A 26,590-nucleotide genomic window follows, 5' to 3' on the forward strand; every position below is an offset into this window, starting at 1 on the left:
GGCGGGCTCCGGGATTGGCGGGTGCTAAGCGGGCGGTGTCAGGCTCTCGGTGGCGGCGGAGGCGGCGGAGGCCCGGGAGGAAGATGTCGTAATGAGCGGTGGGTCCTGGCCGCTGCCGGCGGGGTCTTCCCGGCTCTCAAGGGTCGGGAAGACGGGCAGAAGCCGCAGGGAGGAGGAGCCGGGGCTGGGGGTTCCCCCCTGGGGCCGGGCCTGGCGCCGGGGCCCGGCTCCGGGAGGGGCGGGGAGGGAGGATTCCCGCCCGGAGGAGGAGCGGGGCTGGCCAGCCAGGCGGAGGCACCCGGAAGGGGGCGTTCGACTCCCCGCCCCCTCCGAGCCCGCTGGGCTGGAGGGCGGCGCTTCCGGGGGCTGGCGAGAGGAGCGGGCACCCAGGCCGGGCCTGGCACCCCCTCCGCCCGGTGGCCGACCCGCGTGAGCGCTACCAGGCCCGGAGACGTTGCCTGGGTCTGCTCTGAGGAGGCGGTCGACGTTTTGTGCGCTTGTTCTGTGTTCGGGGACCCTCTTGCACTCTAACTCTAGGTGCCCATCCGCAATTCAAGGTTCTCCCGTGTGCAGAGAGGGGCAGGGGAATGCTTGAAATTCCGACGGCGCCAACCACATGGGCACAGCTGGGCGTGGAAGCCAACCTAGTTAGTGATGTATCCCAGTCGAGAGATGGTGTCAGGACACGAGGGCACTCCCTAGGCAGATGACCTCTCGCCTTAGACTGCGGAGTGGGCAGAAACCTTTTAATATTTTCACTTGCATCCTTGAACCTCCAACTAGATTATATGCCAGCTCTTTGCAGAATTGTGAAACGTTTAAGAACTTGCTGACAGAGCTCCCAGCCTGTTACCTGACATCCCGGGCGGGGGAGGGAGGGGACTGCTGAATCCCAAAGGTCAGGAGCAAACCTAAGGAATGACAGAAGAAATAAAACAAAGTGGATACTTACTTTCTTCCTCCACCCCACCTTCGTCCCCATTACGGTTCTCAGCCTCCTACCCATGCTTCTTGGCTTATGTTCCTGGTGGCTTTCTAATTTTAGATGAAAAGGAACTGCGTCTTCTCCTCTGGGCCATTGAGAAACTTGTCCTCACTTCATTCCTTGGTTTTGATTCCAATATACTGTCATGTCTAATTGTTTCTTAATTAACTTGATCCAGAGGGACTCAGTCTGGCTTTTCTCAGTGCACATTCTCTCGAAGTTTGTTTCTTCTGAGGCTACTTCTTGCTCACTTATTTGTTTTCTTAGAGAAAGGGAGGGAGGAGCCGATAGTTCTGCTTTAAACAATTGGCCCATGGTCCCCCATTACATGGGTTTCATTGCAGATAGAAGGGTGATGATTGTTGCAAGGTACACTGGCAATGCACTGTCTAAAACTTGCATCCTGTACCCCAGAAGGCATTAAGTATCACAGTGGAGGGCTAAGTGTTGAGTTGGTATTTTGGATAAGATTTTTTGGGCTAGAAAGTTTAGGGTGTTGGCCAGCTCACAGTTAGGCTTTGAAGGGAATGATGATGGAGTCCACACCACAGGAGTAATTTTGATTTGATAACACAAAGAAACCTGTTGTCTGCAATAATGACTATAACTGCAGTGTCTTGTTTTGTTTTAAATTCTTGTGTGCGATGAAGGGGGCGAATCTGTCAGACAAGCTATCAATTGGGCTGATGATGTCAGTGTTCCAGTGGCTTCTAACAGGCATTAATACCTGTTGGAAATGGATTCTCATTGGCTGGGGCGATTGGTAAGTTTTCTAATTCTGGTTCTTCCACTTGGTTGTACAGAGGCTTAACCTCTTTGTTTAAAAGCAGCAACAACAACAACAACAACAACAAAAAGCTGGTCTGACATAATTATGAGCCCCCTGAGCTAGGCTGCTAAAGACACAGTCTCTTTGCCGAGGAGACCCAAGTAGAGTTAGTTCATAATTGGAGCGTCACCTGACTGCTCAGCAGGGAGAACTGACTCCAGGAGGAAGAGTTTGGCCTCACTGTTGACAGCACATAGACTGGCAGGCTCTTTTCTCTCAGATTCTATTAAGTTTGGGCCTCTGGAGGCTTGTCAGAGGAGAGAAGAAACTCTAAGAAGATTCTGGCAAATGCCTGGGGGAAGGAGCCTCATGGCATGACAGCAGAGAGGACAGTTCATTTTGATATCTTTGGCCTTGAAATTTCTAGTTCTTCTGGTGATGAATAGCAGCCTTTCAGAGAAGTTGCATAGTCTCTTGTACCCTAAACAGTTCTTTGCTATAGGTATGTGATCATTCCCAAGCTTGCTTTACGCAAGTATTGCCCAACCAGGGCCTTTTTGAAAACATTTAAGCTTGTTGCAGCTAACCAGTAGACCTTGGTATTGGCTTGGGTTTAGCGGTCTTCTAGACCTTGCTCACTCCCATCTATATGATGGAAATGTAGCATGTTCTTCTAAGACTTACCTTTACCCCTTCTCTGTAGACACACAAATTGGAAGCCTTACTTCCAAAGATTGAAAAACTTAAGAAATATTTTGGAGGAGATGGAACAATAGCCACAGAATGAAAGATGCAGAGAAACACTGGGTGTGTAGAGTATCAGAAAATGTAGAGATGTGAACACTTCTGAGTTTAAATGATTACATTGTCCAATCTGAAACCTCGTGGGCTGCAGACTTAGAGCAAAATCTATTTGGAGAAGCTCCAATATTTTCTTATTAGTGTATTGGGTGATACATCTGGAGCGTTCCTTTGAGCAGCTTAACTGGATTTGTGAACGTCTTCCCAGCAAGTTCAAGCGAGGACACTTGGTTTCCGTGGTGGGCTGGAAGCCAAGGTGGGCTGAGAAATGGACACCATTATGGAGTACATTTGTTGATGTTTTTGCTTTGCTTTTGTTTGGATCCACGTGCAACTCCTCTTGTGACTTCCTTCTGTTGAAGGAAGGGAAAAAAGCTTTCTCTTTATTTCTTCCTTCATAGTGCCAGCACTTAGATCTTTATATTTTTGAACATAGTTGAAAGTTTCTTTCTCTCTGAAGAACTACTTCCTCGGTTATCAGATCTTTTTTTGGCTAGCAGCATTCTCTTAGGAGACCTCAGGGTGGGGAGGTCTCACTTTGCTGTCAGTTATCTGTTGGAGCTGGGTGGAAAGATGAATGAAGTGGGTAAAAACATGGGGCATTACTAACTTAAGGGCACTGTCAGCTTGAGTAGGAAGGAGATTAGAGATTACCCTTGTGGAGATGTTCCCAGGTAGCACTGGTTGATTTGTTCCAGTTGACAGGATTCCAGAATGGAAAACTGATTTTTCTACTGCCTCACTCGAGGCTGAGAAGAGAGCCCAGGAGCAAGCTAAGTCAGCACTGGCAGCTTGAGGGACGCTACCACTTCCACTGCACGTCTAGGTCGCAGTCTTTGCGGATGCTCTGAGGCCGCCACTAGCATAGGGGATTGCTTCTCATCAGGATGGGCTTCGAGCTGGCATGCTCTTGGGAGATGAGCTCCACTCAGGAGCAGAGGAGTGTAAAGAGCTAAGTGCCCTGTTTTGCTGCTTCTCAGTTTACCCTCTGTGAGCAGCTCCGAGCAGTGCTGAGATGTCAGGGCTGTTTGTGTCACAGGAAGAATGTGCTTGCAGACCCAGCTGTTTGAATCCTTCCTTTGGCCATTTCCCCAAGCTATAGTTTGTTTCAGCATCGGAACTGCATGCTGTCCCTAGCCAGAAGCGCCACCACACTGAGAAGTGTTTGTCCCCATGCTGTGATTTAGGCTGTTAGGTGGTCTCTTCATCTCAGCCATGCAGTGAAAATGGCTCAAGAACCAGCAGGCACTGGCCTCCACACTCCCAAATGTCCTCTCTCCAGAGCTTCCTCTTTGGGGTGTTTGTTACCTCTTCTAGGGGACTTGGTGGAATCACAAAGCTGCCTTTCAGAGGGTGTAAATAGGCAGTAAGAGACAGCAGGCAGGGCCACATGATTGGATGTGGAATATTTCTGCCCCTGGCCAGTGTCTAACTGGGAGTCTTCTCAGACTAGCCTCAGAACAGACCAAAACATTTCCCAGCCATCAAAAAAGTAAATGGTGAGCCAGCCCTCTCGTCCCAGGGGAAATGAAGTCACTACTCATTTCAGAACCGATCGTAGCCCCGGATGAACGTGTGAAGCGACTCACAAAGCAGAGAGCACATGTTTGTGCCTCATGATATTCTTTAGTGGGGAAAAGTATGTCTTGGTTTCTTTTTTTCTCCTGTTTTCGACAGAGTTCTGAGGCCCAGTATTTTTGTACCATTTCCTGGGACTGCTTCTGTCAGAGTGAAGAGTTTTCACCATCCCCTGCTGGCTGCCCCGTGTCCCCACTCACTTCTCCAGGGTCCCTTCCAGTCTGATAGGATGCATACTAGCAAACGACACGGTCACGTTTTCAGGAGAGAGATTCAGGGTGGAGACACATAAGAGGTATTCAGACAGCAGGTACGCACGTTGTCTTAACTCACTTGGTTGTCTTAACTCACTTGGAATAGAACTTCTTCCCAGTACTTGTTAATTGAAAGAAGCACTGAGATGTGGTGCCCGGTGTGTGGTGATGAGGTATGGGCTTTGAGAGTTCTGTCCAGGAGAAAGACCAGACCGTGCTGGTCCACGCACAGGCTCTCGTCCCCGTGTGAGGTGACTGGCAAAGTTGAGTTCCTTCTGGGACTGGATCGGCAGAGCTGACCTGGTGAGTGGATCCCAGCCTAGTGCCAGGATATGCAAGTCTGCAGGTTTTCTCCTTTGGTTCTTAAATTCTACTCAGGCTCTCCTGCTCTGCAGCCTCCAGGATTCATTCATTTATGCACTCAACAAGCATATATCGGGCACTTGCTGTATGCCAGGTTGTGGGGCGGGCGGGTGGGGGGTGCATCACTAAGTAAGACACAGAGAAGTCCCTGCCTTTAGGAAGCTTACATCTTAGTGGGAGACAATAAATAAGGCTAACTAGTAGATACTAGACAATGAGAAGCGCTAAGGGGAAAAACCAAATAGAGGACAGGAGAAGTGAGAGGAGCGGTTTACATAGGGTGGTCCGGGAGGGGAGTCTGAGTAAAACCCTGAAGGAAGGGAGGGATTGAGCCAGGCTCAATCTGGGGAGGGGGTGGTGAGAACTCAAGCTGAGAGAACAGCAAGTACAAAGTCCCTGAAGAGGGGCCATACCTGGCATGTTCAGGAACAGCAGGGAGGCCAGCGTGGCTGAAGCGGTGAATGAGGGAGAGTGACAGGGATAAGTCAGAGAGGTCACATGGGCCCCTTATGTGTCATGATGTGGACTTTGACTCTTACTTTGACTGGGAGACGGAATGTACTGGGGGCTCTGAGCAGAGGAGTAACATGATTTCATTTAAGTTTGATGGATCTCTGGATGCATGTTGAGAATAAACCAGCAGGGACAAGGTCAGAAGCCCAGCTAGGAGGCTTTCGCAGTTATCCAAGTGAGAGATGATGGGGACGTGAACCTGGGTGTTAACAAGAAGTGGTTGTGAAAGCAATCAGAGTCTGAACATATTTTGAAGGTAGAGCCGAAAGTGTTTACTGACAAGTGTAGAGTGGAAAAAAGAAGGGTCAAGGATGACTCCCAAGGTTTTAGGGCTGAACAGCTGAAAGGATGGAGTTGTATTCACTGCCGTGGGGAAGTCAGAAGAAGGCACAGAATTAGGGAGATAACAGGAGCTCTGTTTGGGGCTAGGTAGATTTGAGTTGCTTATTAGTACATCCAAGTGGAGATGTCAGTAGGCAGTCAGATATACAAGTCTGAAGATATAAGTTTGGGAGTCATCATTATATAGAACCTATATGTATTATTGGTTTCTAAAGCTCTGAGACTAGATGAAATCCCCCAGCAAATAGGTGTAGACAGAAGAAAAATAGGTCCCAAGACCAAGACTGAGCCCTGGAGCAGCCCAACCATTTAGCATTTCAGACAAGGACCCAGCAAGGGAGTCTTAGAAGAAGCAGCTGGAGAGGTAGGAGGCCACCCTACAAGCCAAGTGAAGAAATTGTTTCAAGATAAGAGGGGCCAGCTGTCAGATCAACACCAGCTGAGGTCTAAGAATTAACCATCGGACTTGGCAACGTGGAGGTCACTGGTCGTGGGAGCAGGTTTTGTGGTGTGGATGGGAGGGGGCAAGCTGGCTGGAACAGGTTCAAGAAAGACTAGCAGGAGAGAAATGAGGGACAGCAAGTATGGGTGACCCTTGCAAGGAGTTTTGCTTGAAAAGGAGAGAAATGATGGATCTTGGCTTATAGAGGGAATTTTAACTTCTTGATGTAATTGTGGACTCACATCAGGGTCACGGGCTGAGGCTGGGGTCAAAGTTGGGAACAGGGAAGACAGGATGGCTCAATAACTGGGTGGAGACAAGATCTCCATTCTTTAGCCTGTGGCATTAGCCACGCCCAGAGCTGTTCTCATTTCATGGAAAGTCAATGAAATTCCTTTTACTGTTACGGAGCTCTTTATATGGTTATTATAGTTGTTGGAGATTTGCTTCTCAGAAATGCTCAGAGCAATTTGGAGTCTTTCTTGATCCTTTCTCCAGCTAAGCTTATTCTCTAAGCCCATTTGTCAGCTCCCTTTGAGGTCCAACTTTGTTCTCTAAAACCAGCTGTGGCTTGCTTTTCCCTCACCAGCTCTGAATTCTTCCAGGCTAGGCAACTGGAAAAGACTGGGCTTAGGAACGGTTTTGTTGGCTTCAGGCCCAACTGAGCTGACCAAAATAGCCAGCAGGAGAACTGTCTACACAGAGTGAAATTCCTCCAGGGGAAGTACCGTAGCAGACAGCCAAGATGGCCATAGCCAGGGTGGTAGGACCCCACGAGGCAATAAAAACCTACTACCCCCAGGCTTGGCTGTGGAGTTTGAGCCAAGTTCTTCCCCAGAGCCTGCTGTTGTGGTATTTCTTTGGATCCCTTCTCTCTCAGCCCGTCTCAAGAGTAGTAGTCTCAAGTGAAAGACCAGTGGAACAGCCCCTAGTCTGATGGCCGGGGCTCCGGGGTCCCACCTGAGGCCTCTTCCTGTTACGTGGTGCTTGCTCCCTGAGTCAGCCTATGGAAAGAGCCCTAGAACAGAGCTGCACTCCCTGCTCCGTCATGGGGGGTAAGGGGAGTTCTGTGAGGGGTGCCGTGGGGCATATACACTGGCACAGAGCAGGGGCACTTGCCCCAGACTTGGGGAGCAGGAGGGAAGATGTCAGGAGAGTTATAAATGAGCTCTGAAGAGGGACCGGAGTTGGCCAGACAAATGGGAGCAAGTGTGCTTAGGCTCCGAGTGAGAGAGGACATGTTGTAGTTCCAGAAATGGAAAAAACTGAAGTGTTTGTCCGGAGAGTTGGAAGGGCAAGAGATAAAGCAGGAGAGGGGGAGGTGCAGGGAGGGAGGGGGCGGCTTGTTTCGTCCTTTATAAGGTTATCTTAAAATCCTTTGGAAGCTATTGAAGGATTTAATCTGGGGAGTAACTGTGTGGGATTTACATTTTAAAAGAGTCTTCAGACCAGATGGTGGAGGCTGGATTAGAGGTGGCTAGGCCAGAGGCTGGGAAGCCATTTTGAAGGCTTTGGGCCGAAGGTGGTTAACGCCAGCATAATGCAGATGGAGAGAGGTTTGTATTTAGGAGGTGGACCCAGGAGGACTTGCTGACTGAATGGTGATGAGGATGGCGTTCAGGTTTCCTTGTGATTGAGAGGCTGGTTTAACCAAAAATATTCATCATTCATTCAGCCTGCAGGCACTGAAGTGTCGCTGTGCTGTGTTAGGCTTGATGTAGCAGTTCAGCGGTGAAAACAGACCTGGGCCACCCTTCCATGAGTGTGGAAGAGAGACATTAAGCCCATGATTATTTAATGGGTGGTGAGTTACCAGCGGAGTTAACCTCATCTCAGGGGTCCTGGAATGCCTCTCTGAGGAAATGACATACCTGTTACATTACATAGTGGGCTCTCCGGGGGGGAAAAAAAAACCTGCCTGAGACCTGAAGGGTGAGTAGGTGTTAGCTAGTGAAGAGAGAAGAAGAGAGCTCTAAGCAAGGAAAGGGCAGCGGCAGAGATGGAGGCTCTTCAAGGATCTGGAAGGAGGCCCGTGGTGGCTGGGGGTGAGAAAGCTGGGGAGAGATTGGGCAAAGGTGACAGCTCAGTGTTGGAAGTTCTGTGGCCAGCCCAAGTGGAAGGCCCACAGAGGGCTGGATGTACTGGTCCGCCACTCAGAGGGCAGATGTAGGCCATTCATAGACCTGGGAGTCCTCAGCCTGTGGAAGGTACCTGAAGCCATGTGAGTGGGCACAGTCACTCATGGAATGGGTGTTGGGTGAGAAGGATGATGTTAAGGAACATCTGTATTGAAGGGGTGGCAAAAGGAAGAGGAGCCCACAAAGGGAAGAGTTGGCCGGAGAGGTAGGAGAAAATCCATGAGGATTTCAAAGAGGAGGGAATCGTCAACGGGTCAGAAACTGCTGAAGGGGGTCAGTTGGATTTAACAATGAGGAGGTCCCTCGTGACCTGGGCAAGTGCAGTGTCAGTAGAGAGCTGGGGTGAAAGTCCAAGTGAGAGAGGAGGGGGAAGCAGAGTGCTGGCAGCTTTTCCACTAAGTTTGGCCGAGAAGGGAGGAAGCTGTAGCTGGAGGGACGGAGGTGCAGATGAACGATCTGTATGTACATCAAGAGCCGGGACACTCGGGGGGATGCTTTTCCCCTGGTTTTGGAATTAAATTGGCTTCCAGCATGGGGAAAAGGAAAGTCAGGTGTGGTCCTATCAGGCACGGGAATGCCTCCCAACCCCTGTCTGGAAGGCTTGTCTGATAGCCTTGGAAATTTTCCTTGCAGCCTAAGAGAGCTACTGTTGCTTATGTAGTAAATCACCGTAAAACTTCACGAGCCAGGGGACTGTTGAGAAAGTTTTAGCCAACCCAAATTAATGAAAGTCTGAATGATAGCACTCTGAATGAAATGCAGCCTTTTCTTCCAAGAATATGCAATAACCCCACTTACCAACGTTGCTAAATGTAGGTTTCAGTGAGCAGGTATAAACTGCTGTTAAAAGCAAATGGTACGATTGAAACAGTGGCAGTGGTATAAAACAGTTCCCTAACTATGCCTTAGAGTCCCTTTGCAGGCTTCATACACTGTTTAGCCTCGCTTTGAATAGTATGAAGGAAAAGCTAAGCACAATTTATGTCCAAATTATACATTTTAAATATAAGGCTCCAAATTAATGAGGTCTAAAGTACCTCTGAATATCGTCCTGCAGTTAGGCATCTGTGCTACATTTCTTTTTTTTTTTTTTTGGTTGCATTGAGTCTTCGTTGCTGCGCACGGGCTCTCTCTAGTTGTGGCGAGTGGGGGCTACTCTTTGTTGTGGTGTGCGGGTTTCTCATTGTGGTGGCTTCTCTTGTTGTGGAGCACGGGCTCCAGGCGCGTGGGCTTCAGTAGTTGGGGCATGTGGGCTCAGTAGTTGTGGCTCACGGGCTCTAGAGCGCAGACTCAGCAGTTGTGGCGGACGGGCTTAGCTGCTCCGCGGCATGTGGGATCTTCCCGGACCAGGGCTCGAACCCGTGTCCCCTGCATTGGCAGGCGGATTCTTAACCACTGCGCCACCCGGGAAGTCCCAGCCACCAGGGAAGTCCCTGTGCTGCTTAACCACTGTTCATTTCCAAACACCAACTGGAAATGCTGCTTTTCCCTTTCATGGGTAATCCCAGGATATAATTCTGCAGTGGCAGGGAGATTAGTCTCTGTTTTGGTTGCCCAGGTCCACAGCCCAGGCGCCACAAAACTCTGAGTGGCTCTAAGAGAGATACTTAAAACCACTGGTTTGAGATCTGGAGGAGTATTTCAGGGGCCAGCCGGGAAGGCAAATGAAACCAACCAAGACAGTGTGGGTGGAGCGCCCACAGTCTGCAAGGGCGTCAAGACTCTGCTGTAACTTATTAACTGAAGAGCCTCTTAGCCCAGCCCAGTCTCCAGACAGTTTGAGTCCAGGGTGATAATGACTGCATGGGGAGAGAGGGAGATGGGAAAGGGAGGTGAATAAGCACTGGACCAGTTTTCATTTTGTTTGCATTCTGTCCTGTTCTAGTGTCCTTCAGTTTCATAACAGGGGATGTCTGAGGGAGAGTCATTCACCATTTTTAGCTAAGTGAACCTGAGCCCAAGGGAGCCTCCTGGGAGAGCCCCTGCCTTCCCTTCCCAGCCCTGCCAGCAGCTAACTCATCCTGTGTTTTTATCGGCAACATGGTTTGAGGATTATAAACAAGTTTAAATTCTCAAACTAGATCATTTAGTCCAACTTCCCACCCCATCTAGACATCCCATCTCTGACAGAGACACACATCCTGCCTCTGGCTAAATGATTCCAGAGAAGGGAGAACATTACCTCAGGAGGCAACTGATTCCATCTTTTGAAAGTTGTCCCCTCTAATAAACCAAAATTTCCACCCCAAAGTCTACCCATTGAAGACATGTATGGAATAAACACCCTGGTGGGTATCGCTCCTCTGGTGTCCTGGTCACCACCATGGCTGCCCTCCCCTGAACGAGCTCCATTTGAAATTCCTCCTTTCAGAATGCCCCTCAGGACGGAACCTGACACTCCAGATGGGGCCCGAGTGCAGAGCAGATGAGGACTGTTATTTTCTTCTATGACTGAACTTCTGGAAATTCAGTCCAAGATTGCAGTAGCTTTTTCAGCCACCACATCTAGATTCTAACTGCTTTCCATTTAACTTTGAGTCAAAACCACTGGGGCTTTTTCTCATGAGAACCGCTAGTAAGCTCTGTCTTCCTGTTCTATATGCATGTGATTTTTTTTTTTTTCTTAACCCAAGTGCAGTGTTTACTCAGCTTCAAAGTTTAAACCACCATTTATTGATTACCCCCTGTGTGCTCAGTGTTTTTCATATTACTGACGCCTCCTAGAATCCTGTAAGGGTGACATTACCTCTGTTTTACAGACGGCGCACTGAGGCTGGGCGAGGAATGCCCCAGCCATCCCACAGTCTGAATTCTCATTTCGGTCTGGAGCCTCATGCTCTTAAGCACTGCACATACCAGTTTTTTAAGATCTCTTTGAACCCTAATACAGACACCCATTGTGTTTACAGTCCTCAGTTTTGTGACATCCATAAAGTTAATTTGCCTTCTAGGTCTTTTGCATGGTTTCCCAAACTTGGGTGGTGGAGAGACTGCTTTGAAGCCGCGTTTTCCAGCCTCTAGGGCACAAAACCAATTTAGTGAGTCACAACCGGCATTTTAAAAAATGAAATAGAGTAGAAAAATACCAAAGCCCATGACATGTAGCAAGGGCAAATTTTGTTTCAGGAAATTCTTATTACATCAGCACAGGACAGGGAAGTGTGTGTGGGGGGGGATGTATATGCGTACACTGGGTCTTGATGTAAATTGTTTTTATGACTGTGGTTCATGGTCTAAATAGTTTGAACACTGCTCTAAAGGGAAAATGTTTTTCAGTCAACTTAGATTGTTTTCATTATAAGGCTGCAGCCTTAATTATGTATGCACATAAATCTGTTTATCAACTCATCGATCTAGTTCCTATAAAATTTAATTAAATAACTACAGAAAAGCCAATAAAACTCAAATCAACAACATCATTTTGGGAGGAAAACAGTTGACTGAACCCAAATTGCTGCTGTCAGTGTAAGCACAGCACAGACTTGACATGCGGGCTCCTTGAGTTCCGCATGCCCACCCTGCAGTGTCTAGTGCCCAGCAGCATGGTCTTTCCAGGCTTCTGAAGAGCCGTCGTTCCTCACTTTGCACAGATGTATCCTGAATTACATGTGCAGAATTGAGTTGTTTTAATTAGCCCATGTAGTTAGAGCGGTGCCACTTGGTACCAGTACAGTTGTAAACACACACACAGGCCCAGAAATGTGCAAATCTTGGTTAAGCAGCAGTCACCCAGCGATCTATAGTACATGTTCATTTTTAAAAGATGATCATCACAGTGAAAACACAAGAATAAAACATTCTGGTAGAGAAAGCACAAACCTCCGAGGAGAAGCCTGCATATCCTGGTCCTGGCATGCACCGGTAGTTTGAGACCCTGGTTGACATCGTAGCAGCAAACTGCTCAGGATGGCCTGGGTCTCAGCACTTAGGTGGAGGCATGTTCAGCTTAGCCCCCAAACCAGACTGTCATCCTGCCTGCAATTCTCTCCCTCCTCGTTCCTAAGAATACTATGAACATTTCAGTCAGATGCCTTGTTGTTGTAACGTACACAGTGTGTACCATTCTCTTGATGTAGCCAACCAAAATCCCCAAAGAAGAAACAGGTTTGTTCAGCATGGCTTGTTTTTTGGCAACCCCACGCTTATTCTTTGTGATCACTGCTTCCTTACCTCAGTAATTGTAGTTGCTGTTCAGTCACTTGTTCTAGGATTTTGCTAAGGATCAGTGTCTGTAATATTTCAGGATCCACATATATGATTTTGCCCAGAGCTGCCCTCTGGCTCCTCACACAGTTTGCAAGTGTGCCTGCAAAGTGTCTCCCTGCTCTGGAGTGCAGTTCATGTGGCCTAGGGCCTGGAAACCATTTAAGGCTTTGATGAGCCTACTGTACTTACCTGTCCTGGGTTGCAGTTCCCGCTTTACCTTTTCTTTACCTTTCCCATTTAAGAATCATTCCCCCAAAGAGAGAAGCCAGAGGCAGCTGAAATGTGAGTGGTTCCGCCTTCTTCCTGACCTCCGCCTGTCTTCTTCCTGCCGGATGCCCAGCAGGGGCTCCTCCATGCCTGAGTCATTCTGCCGCTTCAGTCTCTGAGTAATACCCTTCTTGTTTCAGTTCCTCCTGAAACCTCCTTTCCAAAGGTCTAAGATACAAGTCTGACTCTCTGCCTGGTGTTCTTTTCCTTAGTGATTTATAAACTATAAGATGGCTTAGATCCTTTCCCCCCAAATTCTCCTGATTTCCATTTTACTTGTATTTCTCTTAGATCAGACTTAAGTTCAGAGTAGAGATTCCTTTCATTACTTCCTCAACGTTCTTTATTTTCCTTTATTTAAAACGAGTATAGTAGAGTGTATTCGTTGTGGGGGAAATGAGAAAATACAGAAAAACAAAGGGAAAAATTCTTTAAGTGAAGAAAAAATCTACCACCAGGAGATAATGGCTTTTAACATTTTAGTCCCCCTTTTTTTTTTTAGACTTTTTCCTGCTATATTCATATATAGAAATATATACACATTTAAGGAAAAATAGGATTTATTATATTTTCATTCTCATTATATTCAGTTATTAGCTCTGCTAATCTCAGTGATACCTATGGGGCTATGCCTATTGTCCTATGTAAAACTGTAAATTCATTTAAAGTAATTACCTGTGTGCTATATGTAATCTATACCTGGGCCATTGTGCTTATGTGGTGAAGGCTGAGCATAAAGCGCTCAAGACTTTTGCATGGAGTGGGTGTGTCCTCCTTGACGGGGATCCTGGCCCCGAGATGCTTCTTTCCCAGGCTGGCTTGGCATCTGGCTACAGCAGGAGTGAGCAGGAAGCCTGGGTCAGAGCCACAGGATTAGCTGGGGGGTTCCCCCGCCCACCGTATAGGGGTTCCAGTCTAGCTGGGGAGAGTCAGCAGTACCCGGCAGAGAGGGCTCCATTAGGTGGCACGGCGTAGTTTCTGAACCCAGTGTTATTATAACCTCGGTATCTTCACATTATCCTAGACTTTATGATGGTTGGAGGAGACGGTCCGATAGAGGCAGGACCAGCTATCCTCACAGCCTCAGGTGGCTGAGTCTGAGAAAGGGAGAAGGTCATCTACTGAAAGAGTTGTAGGGTTGCTAACCTTGAGTGGGGAAGTGTGGGGAAAGGTCCTTAACCTCTCATGGGGAGGCAGCCCAAATAGAGGCAAAAAGAAAATCCGAGGCAAGGGGACTTGGGTTCTTTTCGGGCATCACGGGTATTACTCCATCTCTTCTCTTCCAGCAGATCCACAGACCAGCATGGCTGCCACTGCTGCTGTCAGTCCCAGTGACTACCTTCAGCCTGCCGCCTCCACCACCCAGGCGAGTGGGCGACGGGCTCTGAGGGCTGGGGGCTGCATCAGCCTCACTGAAGGACTCACTGAAGCTGACATGAGACCGCAACTGAGCTCTGCCCTGGCTAACTATAACTCCCCGAGGCAATGAGACCAGGGAGGGTTCAGTTTTCCACTTTTTCTGAACTAAGAAACTAGGGCCACTCATCTCAGGTGCCACAGTTGAGTCAGGGGGAAAAGCAGAATGAAACTCAAGTCCTTTCCTCCAGACCCCACTGGCCATACAAGGAAAACAGAGACTGTGTCCCCGCACCCTGGAGGCTCTTTCCTTGTAGCTTCGAAAGAACAGCCCTCCTTGATCGAAAAAGTCATGTCCCAAGCACTGGAAAACACTCTTCCAAAGGGTTTATTCCTCCTGTCCCCCTCCCTTTCTTTTTCCCTCCCTCCCTTCCTCAGTCCTTCCTCACTTGATGACTCAGTAAGGTGGGCTAACGGAGCTCCATCTATAAGCTGAGGGTGATTCCGTGTCCCCATTAGACACTATCAGGCCAGTGGGGAGTAAGTGGTCAGCCCATGCTGTTAGTTCACCCCGTCAAGGGGTGCTTCTGGGGAGTTCCTTCCTGAGAAAGGCATTTCTCACCCTTTCTCCCTTAATTTCTCAATGGAGAAACCAGCGGGGAAGGGGAGACAGGGGCCACTGCCGGGAGAGGATGCTGGCTCCCTGCCCGCCGGTGGGGAGGAGCCTGCGAAGAGGAGAGGATCTTAGAGGGCGGGGCGGCTGGGCAGCAGGCCTCATGTCTCACTCCTTCTCTCTACGTGGTGTTTTGCAGGACTCCCAGCCATCTCCCTTAGCCCTGCTTGCTGCAACATGTAGCAAAATTGGCCCTCCAGCTGTTGAAGCTGCAGTGACACCTCCTGCTCCCCCGCAGCCCACACCACGGAAACTCGTCCCTATCAAACCTGCCCCTCTCCCTCTCAGTCCCGGCAAGAATAGCTTTGGAATCTTGTCCTCCAAAGGAAACATACTTCAGATTCAGGGGTCACAGCTGAGCGCGTCCTATCCTGGTGGGCAGCTGGTGTTCGCTATCCAGAACCCAACCATGATCAACAAAGGGACCCGATCGAATGCCAGTATCCAGTACCAGGCGGTCCCTCAGATTCAGGCGAGCAATTCTCAGACCATCCAGGTACAGCCCAATCTCACCAACCAGATCCAGATCATCCCTGGCACCAACCAAGCCATCATCACCCCCTCACCATCCAGTCACAAGCCTGTCCCCATCAAGCCGGCCCCTGTCCAGAAGTCGAGTACGACCACCACTGCGGTGCAGAGCGCGGCCAATGTGGTGAAGCTGACAGGTGGAGGGGGCAATGTGACACTTACTCTGCCTGTCAACAACCTCGTGAACACCAGCGACACCGGGGCCCCCACTCAGCTCCTCACAGAGAGCCCCCCGGCCCCGCTGTCTAAGACTAACAAGAAAGCCAGGAAGAAGAGTCTTCCTGCCTCCCAGCCCCCCGTGGCCGTGACCGAACAGGTGGAGACGGTGCTGATCGAGACCACGGCGGACAACATCATCCAGGCAGGAAACAACCTGCTCATCGTTCAGAGCCCTGGTGGGGGCCAGCCAGCTGTGGTCCAGCAGGTCCAGGTGGTGCCCCCCAAGGCCGAGCAGCAGCAGGTAGTGCAGATCCCCCAGCAGGCCCTGCGGGTGGTGCAGGCGGCATCCGCCACACTCCCCACCGTCCCCCAGAAGCCCTCCCAGAACTTTCAGATCCAGGCTGCTGAGCCGTCGCCTACTCAGGTACCACGCACACCCTCTGCACGCGCCTCCCTCTCCTCCTCAGCTCTAAACGGCTGATGCTCCATCCCCACTGGCTTGCTTTCCTAGATGATGCTGATGCATCTCCCGACCTGACCTGAGTGTTGGGAGTCAGTACTGTTTGGGGTGGGTAATAAGTGGCCATTTCTGCCAGTTCATAGGGCCTCGTACTGCTTATCTTTAGAAATCAGATGTGACATGCCTATGTACCTATATTTTGGAAACTTTCTTTATGGGAGTCTTTTGGCAGGGGGATGAGTAGCAGGCAGATGTATACTTTTTAATAATAAAGTTTATTTTTTTATTCTAGAATTACATACTCCGAATGATAGCAAGAATGAAAAAATTCTAGTCAGAACCATAGAATTTGATGTAAAGTAAGAAAACCAATGAGAAAAATGTTGATCATTGTTAATGACAAAGAAAAAAAAAAAATTAGGAAGAAGTACCCTAGCTTCATAGCAGGAACATTTAGGATAGATTCCTCTGGGATGCTAACTTCAACAGAAACTTATTTTTGGCATTCATTAAGGTGCTGTAATACTAAAATTTATTTGGCTTTGCGGGGCAGGTTTTATGCTTTGTGTAAGCCTAGTAAATGCCAGAGATTAGGCCCATGTTGAAGATGAAGAACCTGGAACTCAGAGAAGTTACCCAGTATCCAGCTCTCACGGAGCACAAATGACAAAAGAGCCAGGATTCAACTCAGATTTCTGACCTACACTTTTGTCCTTATTCCACCCTGGCCCACCCTGGCTCTTGTGTGTGGCAGGGGCTACACTTAAAATTGTACAAGGATTTTTTAAAATATAAAACCCAGCTCCTGCCATGGAGGAATTTATAATCCAGCTGTCTGTAGAGAGAACCGAGGTGTCAGAGTGACGGCAGTAGGGAGTTGTGTAGTCTCCCAGGTGGAGAAGTGCCCTTGAGTTTGAGCTGTGGACATAACGGACGCACAGGAAATCTGAGGCCTGCCCTCAAGTGCCTCCTCCTTTCTGGTGTACTGCATACTGCCAAGGGGTTTTCTATGAATCGTGGCCTTCTATGAATGTGAGGCTCCCTTATCAGACCTACCTTAATGGTGAAGAACTGAGGCGATACCTGCTGCTCCTCGAAGTGCCTCCCCTCCCTTCCCTGAGGTCCTGTGTCTCGAGACTGATGGAGGCAGGGCTTAGAACCAGGTCTTCCTAAGGAAATAAGCATACGTATGCAGAAAGATTTAGCTACTGCATTACTTTGTAATGATGACATAGTTTTCCAGTATCCGGAGGTGAGGTGCTGTCTGTTACCCAACTGTAGATTTAGGCTGTTTCTAATCTTATCGCTAAATAAATTCCTAAAAGTGGGTCAAAGGATATGCACGTTTTAAAAAATGTATTATACTCTGTATCAGAGAAATTGGCAATCCTCAGCCCTGAGGTCAAATCTGGCCCATCTATCTGTTTTTGTAAATAAAGTGTAATTGGAACACAGGCATGCCCATTTGTGCGGCTTTTGCACCACAAGGCAGAGACCTCACGACCTGCATAGCCTAAAATATTTACTCTCTGCCCTTTACAGATAAAGTGTGTTGACCCCTGCTCTACATTGTGGGAAAGAAAATGTTCTAGTAACAGAAACTTCAGATATGCAGAAAATAGCAATGATTTGCAAAAGGGGCACATACCAGAAAATTGAGGATGAGATGTGTATTTATTAAGAGATAACATGGGGTTTGTTTGTTTGCTTTTTACTGAGAACCACAGTCCTAAATAATCCAAGGATCAAAAATAACCCCAATCAAAATCACAGCAGAATTTTTTTTTAAACAAGTGACTTTTCCCCCTGTATCATTTGAGTGTAAGTTGCCACCATGCCTCTGTTATTTCCAAATGTTTTATAGAAAGCGTGTAATTCTTATACGCAAGGAGGACAACAGCACAACCTTCAAACACAGGCAATTAGCAAGTAAACACACTGATGTCTAATTCAGACCCCATTCAGGTTGCTCATCACTTGCCGCAATGATTCCTTTGTGGCAAAAGGATCTCATCCAGTATCACACATTCCATTTAATTGTCATGTCTCCTTAGTCTGTTTTGACCTGGAATAGTTCCTCAGTCTTTACTTGATGTTCATGACCATGACACTTTAAAAGGCCAGTTACTTTGTAGAATGTTCCTCAGTTTAGGTTTGTGTGATGTTCCCTCATGGATAGATGCAAGTTGTACACTTTTTTTTTCGGAAATATCAAAGAAGTGATGCTGTGTTCTCACTGCATCCCAAAAGGAGGTGCATGATTTCGATTTGTCTCAGTACTGGTGATGATTAAAGTGATATTTAGCAGATTTCTGCACCTTAAAGTTACTTTTTTTCTCTTTGTAATGGATTAGTATTTTGTAAGGAGATACTTTCTGTGTAAATATCTCAGTCCGTATCAGACTTCTGCCTACTTATTTTAGTAGCTTTTATTGTGATAGAGATTTTTTTTTTTGGCCGGACTGCAAGGCATGTTGGATCTTAGTTCCCCGACCAGGGATCGAACCCCGGCCCCTTGCAGTGGAAGCACAGAGTCCTGACCACTGGACTGCCAGGGAATTCCTGTAACTTATTCTAAAATAAAAAGTTAATTTAAAAAAATCTCTTATCATGGGACTTCCCTGGCGGTCCTGTGGTTAAGACGCTGGACTTCCACCGTAGGGGGCCTGGTTTTGATCCCTGGTTAGCGAACTAAGATCCAACATGCCTTGCTGTGCGGCCAAAAAAAAAAAAAAAAGTTACATTTACAGAAAGGTTGCAAAGGTAGTACAGAGTGTCTTATACCTCTCACCTGGTCCCCCACCACCACCTTGTTAAACATCTTACATACCAGGGTACATGTGTCAAAACTAAGAAACTGACATTGGCATGTTACTGTTCACTAAACTCCAGACTTGATTGGATGTCACCATCCAATCAATTAATCAATTATGTGCTTTTTCTGCTCCAGGATCCCATCCAAATACCACATTGCACTTGCACTTTCACAATCAATTAATGTCCTCTTTCTGCTCCAGGATCCCATCCAAATACCACATTGCATTTGTGGGCATATCTCCCCAGGCTCCTCTGGTTGGATAGCTTCTTAGTCTTTGTTTTCCATGATCTTGACAGACAAGAGGCACATTGGTCAGGTATCCTATAGAATATCCCCCAGGCTGGATTATGGGTTTTTGGAAAGAATACCATGGAGACGAAACGCCTCTTTTCGTCACATTATATGAGGGGTACACAACATCTCTGATGATGTAACATCCCTGATGTTAACCATTATCACTTGGTTAAGGTGGTGTCTGCCAGGTTTCTTCATTCATCAAAGCTGCTACTTCTCCCTTTCTCAGTTCTTTGGAAGTGAGTTGCTAAGTCTCCCATCAGGGGTGGGAGTGGGGGTGACAATTAAGCTCTACATCCTGGAAGGGAAAGTATCTATATAATATTATTTGGAATTCTTCTGTAAGGAAGATTTGTCTCTTTTCCATTTATTCATTTATTTATATAAATTTATTTATTTATTTATTTTTGGCTGTGTTGGGTCTTCGTTGCTGTGTGCAGGCTTTCTCTGGTTGCGGTGAGCAGGGGCTACTCTTCGTTGCGGTACGCGGGCTTCTCATTGCGGTGGCTTCTCTTGTTGCAGAGCACGGGCTCTAGGCACACAGGCTTTAGTAGTTGCAGCACGTGGGCTCAGTAGTTGTGGCTTATGGGCTCTAGAGCGCAGGCTCAGTAGTTGTGGCGCACGGGCTTAGTTGCTCCGCAGCACGTGCGATCTTCCCGGACCAGGGCTCGAACCCGTGTCCCCTGCATTGGCAGGCGGATTCTTAACCACTGCACCACCAAGGAGGTCCCACCATTTATTTTTTTATTCGATCATGTATTTATGTCAGTAGAGACTCATGTATATTTATTTTATACTTTGGGTTACAATCCAGTACTGCGTTACTTATTTTGTTGCTCACATTGTTTCAACTCTGGCCATTTGGAGCTCTTTCTGGTTGGTTCTTGCATCTGTGTGACATACTCCCAGTCTCTTTTTTTTTTCTTATCAGCTTTTTTTAAAAATAAATTTATTTAAATTTTATTTATTTATTTTTGGCTGCATTGGGTCTTCGTTGCTGCGCACGGGCTTTCTCTAGTTGTAGTGAGCAGGGGCTACTCTTCGTTGCAGTGCACGTGCTTCTCATTGCGATGGCTTCTCTTGTTTTGGAGCACGGGCTCTAGGTGCGCGGGCTTCAGTAGTTGTGGTACGCGGGCGTCAGTAGTTGTGGCACGCGGACTCAGTAGTTGTGGCGCACAGGCTTAGTTGCTCCACGGGTTGTGGGATCTTCCTGGACCAGGGGTCTAACCCGTGTCCCCTGCATTGGCAGGCGGATTCTTAACCACTGCGTCACCAGGGAAGTCCCCTTTTCAGCTTTATTGAGGTATTCACATACCATGAAATTTACCCTTTTAAAGTGTACAATGCAGTGGGTGGGTTTTAGTATACTCATGGAGTTATGCAACCATCACCACTATCTAGTTTTAGAACATTTTCATCACCTCAGAAAACCCCTTTAGTGGTCACTCCTCATTTCCCCCTTGCCCCAAGCCCTGGCAACCACTAATCCATTTTCTTTTCTTTTTTTTAAAAATTTATTTATTTATTTTTATTTTTGGCTGCATAGGGTCTTCATTGCTGCACATGGGCTTTCTCTAGTTGCAGTGAGCAGGGGCTACTCTTTGTTGCGGTGCGCAGGCTTCTCATTGCTGTGGCTTCTCTTGTTGCGGAGCACGGGCTCTAGGCACATGGGCTCAGTAGTTGTGGCTCGCGGACTCTAGAGCGCAGGCTCAGCAGTGGTGGCACACGGGTTTAGTTGCTCCACGGCATGTGGGATCTTCCTGGACCAGGGCTCAAACCCGTGTCCCCTGCATTGGCAGGCGGATTCTTAACCAGTGCGCCACCAGGGAAGCCCTAATCCATTTTCTCTCTCTATAGATTTGCCTCTTCTGGACATTTCATGTAATTGGAATCCTACCATAGGTGATCTTTTGCAGCTAGCTTCTTTCACTTAGTACACTGTTTTCTAAGTTCATCCATGCTGTAGCAAGTGTCAGTACTTCATTCCTTGTATTTTCCCAGCCCCAGTCCTGGGATCAACCATTTGTCCTAGGAATCCTAGTTCCTTTTATTGGAGGATGTGATAACAGTTTTTTAAATTCTATCATTTTCTTCTCCATTTGTTTACGTCAATATGGATTCATAGGTTCCTGTTTTATTCACTGAGTTATAATCCATTAGTATTGTTATTTTGATGTTCAAATTATCCTATGTTTAGCCAGTGGGAGCCCCTCCAAGCTGGCTCTTGTGTTCTTTTAACATGTCACCACCATTCTTTGAGCATTTCCTTACTTTCTGGTATAAGAGGTGTTCCAAGGTCTTCTTGTACTTCCCCTGACCGCAGTCCTCGAATCAGCTATTTCTCCAAGGAGCCCTGGTTTCTTTTAGTGGCGCATGGGATTTAGAAGCTAAGAGCTGGGTGCTAGGTGAGCTCATTGCTCCTGGAGTTTTGCTGCTTTCAGCCTTTCTCAGTGGACACAGTTAAGAAGAATATATAAATATACCTATACATATATATGTAATACCAAGATAGATACAGACATGCACACACATATGTACATACATTTATATCTATATTTCTCTATTTATATTGAAACCTAAGAGTTTCCATCAATACCTCTAATTCCCATCCAATACCACACGGTTCATTCTCGTTCTCAGGCTCTAACATGCATATTTTTAAAGGCTTTGGACACATATTCCCAGATTTCCCTCCAGCAAGCCTAGACCACTTCACACCCCCTGACGTAAGAACACGTGCCTAGTTCCCTACTGTCTTAGCAACAATGAGCATTATGTTTTGTTGTTCCATCCTTGTTAGTATGAATTGGAGAAAGACAGTAGTCTCTCCACTAATTGTGCCTCCTAAAGGCTGTTTTCATTGCTTTGATGAGCATTCACAGCACATCTTTTGTGAGGTCATCATTTAGCTGCCTTCTAATTCTTCAATTCGGAGATTTGGCATTATATTTTTCCATGCTAAGTAAATTAAATGTTTTGTTTCAAATCAACAGCATTTGTCAGCTTAGTACAGGGATGCCATCAGCCCTTTTTGTTGAACATCAACAGTGGGCGAATGTAGGCCTGGGCTAGTTGGAGAAGACTTGGGTGAACAAAAAGGCACCCGCTTCTCCCTTGGGCAGGGAGATGATGCTGCATTGAAAGGGGGCAGGAGGGCTTCCCTGGTGGCGCAGTGGTTGGGAGTCCACCTGCCAATGCAGGAGACATGACAAGAGTGTTATACCAGGGAATGGATGATATAAACATTCTTTAATGCAAAAAAAAGGGGGGGGGTGGGCAGGAGCCAGGGCTCTCAGGGGGCATTGACTTTTTCTCTCTGGCCCCTCCCAGGTTTACATCCGTACACCTTCTGGTGAGGTACAGACGGTCCTTGTCCAGGACGGCCCCCCGGCAACAGCTGCGACCACCTCCACCACCACTTGTAGCAGCCCTCCGTCCCGTGCTGCCCATCTGAGCGGGACCAGCAAAAAGCACTCGGCTGCAATTCTCCGGAAAGAGCGTCCCCTGCCAAAGATTGCCCCTGCCGGGAGCATCATCAGCCTGAACGCAGCCCAGCTGGCAGCGGCAGCCCAGGCCATGCAGACCATCAACATCAACGGTGTCCAGGTCCAGGGTGTGCCCGTCACCATCACCAACACTGGCGGTGAGGGAAGGCCCCCGGCCCCAGGCGTGGGCAGCCTTGAGTTAAGGTTGGAAGGAAAGGAGGGAGCCTTTGGACTGGCTTGTGCTGCACTTCTCAGTTCAGTGGTAACATTTGGTGATATTTACAGTATGAAAGCAGCCTTGCACATAATCAAAGGAACATTGTAGGTACCTAGCACAAATGGTTTGTTGCATTCTTTAGCTGGGTGAAGGGCAATTTTCAAGGTAGTGGGAGCTCTCTGAATCTCCTCCCTTCGTCCTTCAATGAATTTCCAGCACTTTATGCATTTGGTTTAGTGGCCTGGGAGGAGTCCACCCACAGGCACTCCCCCTGCTTTGATGGCTTTATGCAAGTCCTAGAGGGCTTGATTTGTTCCAAAGCCCATAGAACTGTCTCTCCCTCTGTTAACAGAAATCCCTGGAGACTTTCCTGGGAGCAGAGTTGGTGTCTCACAAGGGCCTAAGGCTGGAGGAGATTCTGGAAAAACACTCCAAGACCCATGTGGGCAACGTCTGGAAGTGAATTTGGCCTGTGTAGTATAGTGGTTCTGGGCATTGACTCTGAAGTTGACTGGGTTCCCATCCAGATTCTACAAGTTCTACATGTGTGATCTTGAGCCTCAGTTTCTTCATCTGTAAAAGGGGGATGATAGTACCTATTTCATGGGGTTATGAAACTTAAGTGCATTAATACATTTAAGATCTCTAAAGTGGTATCTGGCACATAGCAGGCTCTCAAAAATATTAGCTGCTATGACTGTCAACCTTACTATGTGCAGGAAGGAAGAAGGGGGTCAGGCTCCCTCTTCTGCCCCTTTGGGCTTCCTCACCCTGAACTCTGCCCCACTCCTCCCCACAGGGCAGCAGCAGCTGACAGTGCAGAATGTTTCTGGGAATAACCTGACCATCAGTGGGCTGAGCCCCACCCAGATCCAGCTGCAGATGGAACAGGCCCTGGCTGGAGAGGCCCAGCCCGGGGAGAAGCGGCGCCGCATGGCCTGCACGTGTCCCAACTGCAAGGACGGGGACAAGAGGTGATTTGAGGAGACGGGCCAGGCAGCCAGCCTGGCGTGTGTCCTGTTCCCCAAGCCCTCCCTGGGACACAGACAGAGAGGGGACCAGGTAGCGGCTCCGTGCTCTCCGACCTGACCCCACATCCTCTCTCCATCCTGTCCCGCCCCCATCTCTCTACCTCCTGCTCTCTCTGCTTCCCATTCCCTCCACCCCACCCTCAACCCAATTCCCAGGTCTGGAGAGCAGGGCAAAAAGAAGCACGTGTGCCACATCCCTGACTGCGGCAAGACTTTCCGTAAGACGTCCCTACTGCGGGCTCACGTGCGCTTGCACACCGGCGAGCGGCCCTTTGTCTGTAACTGGTTCTTCTGTGGGAAGAGGTTCACACGGAGTGACGAGCTCCAGCGGCACGCCCGCACCCACACAGGTCTGCTCCCCTCCCCTGCGGCACCCTCCAGCGCCCCCTGCCCCTCCACTCCGCACTTCCGCTCCCTGCCTCTCTCCCCACCCCGACTCCATTGTCCTCAGCGACATGGAGACTCCTGGCCTGGCCAAGGAACTGCGGCACTGAGCGAGAGCTACAGACTGTCTCCTCGGGGTGCAGGACTACCCGGAAAGTCTCGCAAGCCATTCCTTTATTGCAGTGTTTCCCAAAGTGAGGTCAGTTGCGTTGCACAGCCTTGATGACTTCTGCCATAAGCTGCATATTTGTTTAACGATCAGTGGCGTCTTGTACCAGGCACTATACTACACATTCTACCCATTAACTAATTTAATCCTCATAACGACTCTATGGGGACGGTACTTTGATTGTGCCCATTTTACTGAGGCATGGAGAGGGGGCCGGGTCACACAGCCAGTGACTAGTGGAGCTGGTTCAACCCAGGCCCTCTGGCTCCCAAGTTCACGCTCTTGGTCACTATCCCACATTGCCCTTCCTACTGTTATTTACCGAATGATTTTCCTTAAATCACTTCACTATTTTTACTTACTATTTTTTTCACTATTTTTACTCTTTTATGTCCAGTGCAGTATTATTTTTCACATCACAGGCTTGGGATCATAGCTAAGTGTTTTAATGTACTGGCAAACAAATACAAAACTATAAAGTAGAAAATCGTTCATGCATCTACCACCCAAGATTGTCCTGGGTGTCTCCAGTGGTCCACAGCACATGCTTTGAGAACTGCCGTTCTGCCAGATGCCCCCAGTGAGCAGACGCCTGTCCTGGGCCTGGGGACACGAGGCCCAAAGCTCAGGCTCCTGGCCAGCGTGGCGGGGCAGGTCGCGCCCACCCTCTGCAGGCTGCAGAGTAAATACTCAGAACAGCAGCAGACCCGGCCCGGGTGGGTGGCTCAGTCTGGCAGGTCAGAGGGGAGTGGGGTTTTCCTGTGAGGGGGAGGACTTTGAGCCGGGGTTAGTCAGAGAGACAAAGATCAGAAGAAAGTAGGTGACAGGCTACATGGGAAGCGTCCTGGGTGCAGGCGCACAAGTACAGCGTTTGGCACGGCACAAGGAATGGAAACAAAGTAGACTGGAGAGTGATGGGGGGGAGGGGGATGAGGACTGACAAAGGTTCACATCAGTGGATCATGGGGAGCACTGTGTAAGCAGCAGGTAGGCCGGTGACACGGCTTCACAGGTGCCCCTCACACCTCACGTGTATGCCTCCTTTTCCGGGGCATGGCACTGTGACTGACGGGCATCTCCTCTTCCCAGGGGACAAACGCTTCGAGTGTGCCCAGTGTCAGAAGCGCTTCATGAGGAGTGACCACCTCACCAAGCATTACAAGACCCACCTGGTCACGAAGAACTTGTAAGGCCAACTGAGGCGGGAGGCCTCACAGATTGCAGACCCCTGCCTGTGTCCTGCCTGGGCCCCTGGAGGAAAGAAGGCCCACAGCTGCCCTGGGCTCGCCCTCAGCCCTCCCTCCTGTTCTGCGACTGTCCCCACAGGAAGGGACTCTACTGCCCCCATACTCACCTCCTTCTGAAGCCCCTTGGCTCCGCCCTGGCTCTCCCCTCTCACCACAAGCTCCCGGCCTGCCCAGACCGTGGACAGTGGCCGTGCCCAATGAGACGTTCTAAACCAGGACGAGTGGGAACCCTTATTTCCAAAGGAAAAACATGAATTTCACTCCGTCGAGGAGCAAAGTGAGCCCCCCTCCCCCAAACACTGCCGGAGTCGCATCGTGCCATGCCCCTCCCTCTCCTGCACCCCCCTGGCCCCCTCAGCCACTGTGGGTGCCCCGGGGCCCTGCACCCAGGGCACCACTGGCATCCAGCTCCACCTCCGGAGAGGCTCCAGAGGCCGCCTCCACTCCACATGCCCCTGCCCCACCCCAGCTCTCCTCCAGCACATTCCAACTTTCTATTTAAAAAGTAAAGCTACCCACGGACTCCCTGATTCCCCCCTTTTTCTATGGAGAACGTTGCCTTATACTCTACTTCCGATGATGAACACTGTGTATTGTGTGTGCTTTAAAGAAGTTTTATTTAATTGCTCCCTTCTTCCTGTTCTTGTTACTCACCTCCCCCATGCCTGCTTTTAGTTTAGGGTTTTTGGGGGGCAATGATGAGCATATGAATTTTTTTCTCACTCTAGTAATTCTCTTTTCTAAACGACACAGCATTTCAACTCGAATCTGGATTCAGATAAAACACCTTCCCATCCTGAACCTCATCCCTCTCCCCCTCATCTCACCCACCCCAACCAGCCCAAGCCCTACTTGTGTACAGTGTATATTGTAAAATAGACAGTTGTGTCTACTACATGTTTAAAAACATATTGCTTGTTATTTTTGAGGCTTTTAAATTAAACAAAAATCCAACTTTATTTTTAGTTGTAACTGCTTGAGGTATGTTTTAACGCATTAAGTGACAGATTTGTTTTCCTTTATTAACGATGTACTTTGTTGGTCAGCACTGGACTGACAAAAATTTTTTCTTGCTAATAAATTTAGTTGCCTGAGGCAAAATCTGCAA

At 48.5% G+C, this 26,590-nt stretch overlaps 1 protein-coding gene across 5 annotated transcripts; it reads left to right on the forward strand.

Annotated features, from left to right (window-relative positions):
* SP2 (Sp2 transcription factor) lies at window positions 1-26,590 on the forward strand. Of its 5 annotated transcripts, none has more exons than XM_007183656.2 (8): window positions 41-98; window positions 1,636-1,748; window positions 13,945-14,024; window positions 14,827-15,801; window positions 22,280-22,592; window positions 23,451-23,625; window positions 23,839-24,032; window positions 25,325-26,590. In XM_007183656.2, the coding sequence occupies exons 3-8, from the start codon at window positions 13,962-13,964 to the stop codon at window positions 25,423-25,425; spliced, it is 1,821 nt and encodes a 606-aa protein (XP_007183718.2). In that variant the 5' UTR covers window positions 41-98; window positions 1,636-1,748; window positions 13,945-13,961; the 3' UTR covers window positions 25,426-26,590. The 5 variants fall into 5 exon arrangements, with proteins under 5 accessions (XP_007183717.2, XP_007183716.2, XP_007183720.2 ...); XM_007183657.2 differs by having other exon boundaries at window positions 13,948-14,024; XM_007183655.2 differs by lacking the exon at window positions 1,636-1,748 and having other exon boundaries at window positions 1-98; window positions 13,948-14,024.

This window comes from Balaenoptera acutorostrata, chromosome 20 (genome assembly GCF_949987535.1).
Source record: "Balaenoptera acutorostrata chromosome 20, mBalAcu1.1, whole genome shotgun sequence".
In the NCBI taxonomy this organism is placed as follows: Eukaryota; Metazoa; Chordata; class Mammalia; order Artiodactyla; family Balaenopteridae; genus Balaenoptera; species Balaenoptera acutorostrata.